General features: G+C 37.9%; 1 protein-coding gene across 1 annotated transcript in view; it reads left to right on the top strand.

The window, feature by feature from the left end:
- GNG2 (guanine nucleotide binding protein (G protein), gamma 2) overlaps window positions 1-5,932 on the top strand; it is a 117,218-nt gene extending 111,286 nt beyond the window's left edge. Inside the window, exon 4 of the mRNA XM_004681871.2 lies at window positions 2,689-5,932. Coding sequence (XP_004681928.1) covers window positions 2,689-2,817 — 129 coding nt within the window. The 3' untranslated portion in view covers window positions 2,818-5,932. The remainder of the gene's footprint in view (window positions 1-2,688) is intronic.
- Window positions 5,933-6,539: the final 607 nt, after the last annotated feature.

Raw genomic sequence — 6,539 nt, 5'->3', positions numbered from 1 at the left:
ATAAAAATTCGAATTTTTTAGCATAGAAGGAATGTACCACAACATAAAAAGGTCATATATGACAAGCCCACAGTTAACATCATACTCATGGTAAAAGACAGAAAGCTTTTCCTCTAAGATAAGGAATGCCACAGAAGTCCTACTACTACCACGTCAGTTCAAGACATTATTGGAATTCCTACCCAACCCATAAAATAAAAGTAAATAAAAGGTATCCAGATTGTAAAGAAAGAAGTAAAATTATCTCTTTTTGAAATTAATATGTTACTATGTGTAAAAAATCCCACGGAAAAAAAGCCCTGTTCATTAAAGTAGTAGGATATAAATTCAATATATAGAAATCACCTGGGTGTCTATACACTAACAAATAAATAGCTAAAAAAGAAAGCTATTAAAGAAATTCCCATTCACAATAATATCAAATATAATAAAATACTTGGGAATAAACTTTCCCATATGGTAAAAGATCTGTTCACTGAAAACTGTTACAACCTTGATTAAAAAAAAAAATGAACACATAAGCAAATGGAAAGATATCCTCTGTTAATGGATCAAAAGAATATTGCTAGAATATTTATACTAGCCATCTATAGAGTCAATACAATTCTCTTTTGTAAATAGGAAAAAATATATAATTCAGATAAGAACTACAAAGATCCTAAAAATAATTCTGAGAAAGAACAAAACTAGAGATACCACAGCTTCTTGATTTCAAACTTTATTGTAAAACTATAATATGGCATAAAAATAGAAACATAGACCAGTGGAACATAACCAACAGTCAAAACTTAACCCATTCATATACCACCAACTAATATTTGGTGAGGGTGCCAAGAATATTCAATAAGAATACTCTCGTCAAATAATAGACAGTTACATGTGAAAAAATGAAACTGGACTCTATCTCATACCATTCACAATAATTAACTCAAAATGGATCTAAGACTTACATATAAGACCTGGAATCATAAAATTCTAAGAAGAAAACAAAGGAGGTAAGCGCTGACTTCCTTTCCAGGTCAGTCACGTAACATGTCCTCTTACTGTCAACATTAGCCTTGAATTTTGTATGCTTGGGGGCCTGGATGAAAAAAAAAACATGTGATTAAATCAAATGTAAAGGAAAAGTATGCTCACAAGAGACACGGTAAACAAGAGTTGTATGAGGCTTTAGGGGGTGTAAATGCTTTGATGTCATCAGGCCATAGGAAATTTTGACCAGTGTCATATATCTGTACACTTAGGCCAAACATCCTTGTGTGGCATATGCCTGTAGGATATATATTATTGATACATTATCATTTATTATACATTTCTTCAACCAAGCACTATTCATTGGAAGTTTGGTCTGTGAGTTTGGTGAAGCTGTAATTTCTCACATTTCTGTAGCTCCTGTGGAGTTACCTGGGTTATCTTCCTTTGACAATTGCAAAAAAATGACAAATTTTTACTACTTAAGGTAGATTTAATTTTGGGAAATAAGTTGAAAATCATTGGTAGTCACAGCTGGGCACTGGGTGATGATCCCCTTAAGGAATGCCATTGGGGTAAAAAACCATAGAAGTTAAAAATGATTAAGGACTATGAAAGAGGAAAATCAGTGAGGTTATCACTCAACATTTGCCTGTGTCCCATTCCACCATAGCTATGATCTTGAAGAACAAGTACAAAGTGATGAAAACTGTTAAAGGTCCTGCTTCATTGAAAACAAATATAACTTAACAAAATTTTGAGGGGGGACTGCTACAGGTGTGCAGATACTTTCATGACTTGGATTGAAGAAGACCAGGCACAGAAGTGTAACCCTCTCGGTTCTTTCACCATCACAACCAGAGCAAAAACATTGTATGATGTTGAAAGTAAAGGCTGGACATGACTGTGATGTTGAATTTACTGCTAGCTCTGTGTGGTTTAAATGACTCGGTCATTATTCTTTACATACTGCAAAAGTGTGTGGGTGAGTCTGCAAATCCTGGTATGAAGGCAACTGAAAAATGTTGAGAAACTTTAGATAAGCTGATAGTCAAGGAAATTATTTCCCAAGGCAAATCTTTAATGTGGATGAAGCCTCCCTCTTTTCGAAATGAATGCCCAAGAGGACTTTCCTCCATAGGAGACCAAATCAATATCGGGTTTCAAAGCTTTAGAGGACAAGAAAACAGTGGTTTTAAAAAAATTTAATTACCGTGACTTTAGGGATCACTAGCACATTTCTTCAAGTAGAAAGGCACAACTACAGAATGATAATAGTTCAACTGTGTGAAAAGCTAACTGTGGATGATCTCATTTAACCCTGGCAGCCAGAATTAGGATAAGGTAGGACCAAGGTGAAGAAGATATCTACTCCCAGGGCTGTCCAAATGCAAGGTTGAATCTGGTGTGACCTTGACAGTGAGTGCTTCCTTCAGCTTTATGCCCTAAGTGCTTCACCTCGCCCTCTTCACAGACCTACTTAACAATCCTGTGACATCAACAGCGTTAACTCCCTTCTCTACAGATGAGGAAACAGCGGCTGATAGAGTCTGAATGTCTTTCTTCACTTTTAATACAAGCTAATAAAAATAGTGGAGCAAAGATTAGAACCCAAGCCCTTGAAGGCTGTTGAACGACCGAAGCCTGGACCTTGCTTGATTGCACCCTCGCCAAGATCCTGTCTAAAGTTTTGGTTGTTTCTGTCTTCCTTCCCAGGTATCCAAGGCAGCTGCTGACTTGATGGCCTACTGTGAAGCGCATGCCAAGGAAGACCCCCTTCTGACCCCTGTGCCGGCTTCAGAGAACCCATTTAGGGAGAAGAAGTTTTTCTGTGCCATCCTTTAAGTCTTCAAGAGGAACCTGCAGAGCCTTGGGGCTCCTGGGACACTGATGTAGAGTTTTTAGCAAAGTGGGCGCCTTTCTAGTCCACAGCATTTAAAGAAAGAGAGGAGAACCATCCTGGAAACTGCAGGCTATGCATGTTTAAAGATCTGGTCCCCTTTATGAGAATGACAGCCGATCCACATCCTGCATTAAGAGGTCTGATACCTGCACAACTGCCTGAAGAAGGGGAATATAATGATATTAGGTGTCATTTCTTTTCTGCTACCCCTCCCAAACTTTTCGTTTCTGCTTCATTCTTAAAAAATAAAAATCAAAACAGACAGCTGTCCTGATCTAAGATACATATGACTTTTCTTGGAATGGAAATTGCCTTTAGAATACTCTGATAGGCTGAGTTGTCGAGCGTAGCTGAGGTTTGGCTGGATGGTGTTGATGTTGCGTCTTTGTGCCTTTCTTTTTCTTTTTTCTCTCTTCCTTACTCCCTTCAATGCCTCCCCCCTTCCTCCCAGTTAAAGTAGTACAGAGATTAGACTGGACTAGTCTGTAAGACCAGACTCCAAGGATGTGTGTCCAAAATGTTTAGGGAGATGTTCCCATGGCTTATCCTCATGGCAACAACAGCAGTTCCGGTTATCTGTGTTCTCTTATCATTACTCCTAACATTTGTACATGATAGCTTTGATCCTGCAAGTAAAAGTAAATCATGTGTTGTGACTGGTGCTTTCATATATTTGTGACAATTTTGGGATAATACTGCATGAAAATGTCCCTATGTTACATCCATTCAGAAGTTTTGTTGTTTTACTATAAAATCGGGAAATGGAGTGAGAGAGAAAAGATGCTGGGGGGAAAAAAACCTTCAGTGTTTCTGAAAATTGAGATTACTTCAGAGCCTTAGCCATGCCTAAAATACCTCCTAGTTAAAACTGGCATAAACGCCTCCTCAACATACTTTCCAGTATTCAAACAAAGCATTTTGGTTTGATCCAAGACCCAGGGCAATACAGGTTCTGCCAAACGAGAGGTTAGGGTTCACCATGAGTTGGGAGTGCTTTTGTATACAGGTAGAGCACATTCCCTCTGTCCCTGAATTGTGGAAATTCTAGACTGAAAGAATGCTTTCCGCGCTCTTCTTAACAAGAAAAACGTGACCCCGGGTTGTTCCAGTAACAGAACTAAATCCATGGCTCCAGAGAAAACCCATTCCCAGAGTCCCAGCAGCTGGCTGTCAGGGAGAAGGAGGCAGATGCCAAGCCCCAGTCACCTTCACCAGAGAAGGTTCAGACTCTTTTTTCCACAGACAGTCTTCATTTTTCACCCAATGCATTTTTCAATGTAGTTTTTCTGTTGTTGTTTTCTGCATCTTACTTTTTCCTCTTTAGTCTTTCTTTACCATTTCTGTGTAGCTAGATCTCTTGTTTGCCGAGAGATGATATTGAGAGTGGTTTTTCAGTATAGCTCTTGCCTCTACCAGTAACAGGAGACCCTGCCTTTTTTACTTTCCTCTATGTCATTCCCAGGTTAGAGAGGGCTGTCCTTCACATCTTGTTTGCTTTCAGATTTCAAAGCCCACTTCCAAATTTTATTGTCTTCTATTATTTTCCTCCCATTATTTTTATTTATTATTATTATTTTTGTTTTTGGAAAGGGAGAAAAGATTGACTGTGCCAAGAACAGATTTTGCAACAGGCTCAGTAAATACTTTCCTGAGCTCTTTGTAGACATGGTGGTAAAAAAAAAAAAAATACATCCAATTAAAGCTCATGCTTGGAGTTACAGGAAGAGAATCCTGACATATTTTGAGATGGATGAGTGTACTTTTATAACCAGATGTTTCTGTTCTTCTGTTCAAACCTTGGAAATGTGTTATAGTCAGTGGGACACTGATGAAAATTTAGAAGGTAAAAGACCCAGACAGAGTATTTCTTAAGCTACAGGATTGTACCATTGTATTAGTGATACTGTAGAGTCAGCTATAATCCTGTCATATTTCTAAAATGAGCCAAAATATGATTTGAATGTGTGGTCACATAAAAACAACTATGAATGAACGCATTCTTTGGTAGTGATTAAGGCATCGTTATGATACCCTGGTGATTTTCACAATTCACACCATTTAGTCTTCTCAGAGGACTCTATACTTTCGTGTAAATTTAGATCTTTAAGATTTGGCAGGATGGTGGCATTAAAACTTTAAGGAGCTCCAAAATGCAGCTGTGGTAATGAAAAGTAAGGAAATTCCAAATTGTCTGTGACCTTGTTTACAAAAGGAGAGAGAAAGCAGAAACCATACAGCCTATCTGAAATAAAGAAAATCTTATGGCTTTTTCTTAATTTTGTGTCCCACAGTATAGATTTATAATACTGGAGTCTTTATATGAGTTTTGACTTGTTGGTATTTTTACTTGTGAAAGGGAAAATTACTTTTTGATTCCTTATACCTCTAAAGAGCTTTAACTCCTTAAAAATCTCAACAATCCATTTTCACCAGCATGATTTTATCTTAAGAATAATTAATAGGAAATTTAACTATTCCAGGCCCCAACCTCTGTATGAAATGTATTGGATAATAATGAAAATAGGCCGTGGAATTACTTAAACGGTAACATCCTTAAGATGCAAACTCTAGAAAGGAAAAAAAAAGTTTTGCAAAATCCTATTAACTCTGGTTTCAATATTTTCCTCCAGTTTTAAGCCAAGTACTATGTAATATAAATCAAAGAAGTTGCTAATAAGTACTTTAAATTGAGACCAATTTTGCTAATAATATTTGAAAGAGTTTGCTTACCAAGGAAAAAATAAAAACCATTTCTCTATACACTCATTATTCATGTAAGGAATTTTGAAAAATTGAGCATGGTGTCTTAGAGGATTTTGTGCTTTTGTGTGTGTAATATTTGCTTCTAGCTGCTCCTGGCAATGGTGAATTGTTACGTACACATTAATGTTTTCCCAGCCCAACTATTGTTCGCATTTTCCCTATATAAGATCTATAATGTATGTCTTTCAAAGAGAAATACAGAAATGTTAAAGCAGGAAAACCTGAATGTGATGTGCACATTTTCATCCCACATGGGCAATGTATTTGTTTTAATAAATGGAATTTTCAGATTCATTTCCTATGCAATCATTTTCATTGTTGAAGGCCTATGGACCCCTCACCCATTGGCCCCTGGTAAATTTGAGAAAGATGCTGACCAGAGGGGTGGGGTAATAGGAATCCTCTGATTTTCTTTAGGATTTTGTTAACAGAAAGTCCCTGAAGGAGATTCTCACAGGAGACTTTAGAAGCCTTTCTCAGTGGGTCTCTACATCTCATTACAGAGCTTGGGGGTGGAGGAGGGCATGCTGGGAAGAGCAGGACTCCTGAAGGCAGGAGCTGCATGACTCTCACAGGCTGCCAGCATGCTGCCTCAGGTGGGGGTTGGGAGGGCTCCTTCATCAAAAAAAATTGAACACAGAAAATGCTGTTCACAATTTAAAAATAGTACTGGAGAAGATAAATACTCAGAACTCTAGATTCAGCAGCTCCTTGGAGATATTCTTAGTCAAAAATGCCTTCTCATGTCCTTCTACTATGCCAGTGAATAACAGACCCTGCTCTGAGGGAAGGAGATACTGGGTCTTCGGGGACATGTGCTGTGACAGCAGTGTCTTCAAACCTCTGCTGAAGGAACTACTTGCAATTAGTGCATTTGCCATGTGCAGTACTGTTTCTCAGA

This window comes from Condylura cristata, unplaced genomic scaffold (genome assembly GCF_000260355.1).
Source record: "Condylura cristata isolate star-nosed mole 26May11 unplaced genomic scaffold, ConCri1.0 scaffold00013, whole genome shotgun sequence".
Classification (NCBI taxonomy): Eukaryota; Metazoa; Chordata; class Mammalia; order Eulipotyphla; family Talpidae; genus Condylura; species Condylura cristata.
Note: the sequence above shows the minus strand (reverse complement) of the source record. Positions and strands in the feature narration are given on the sequence as shown.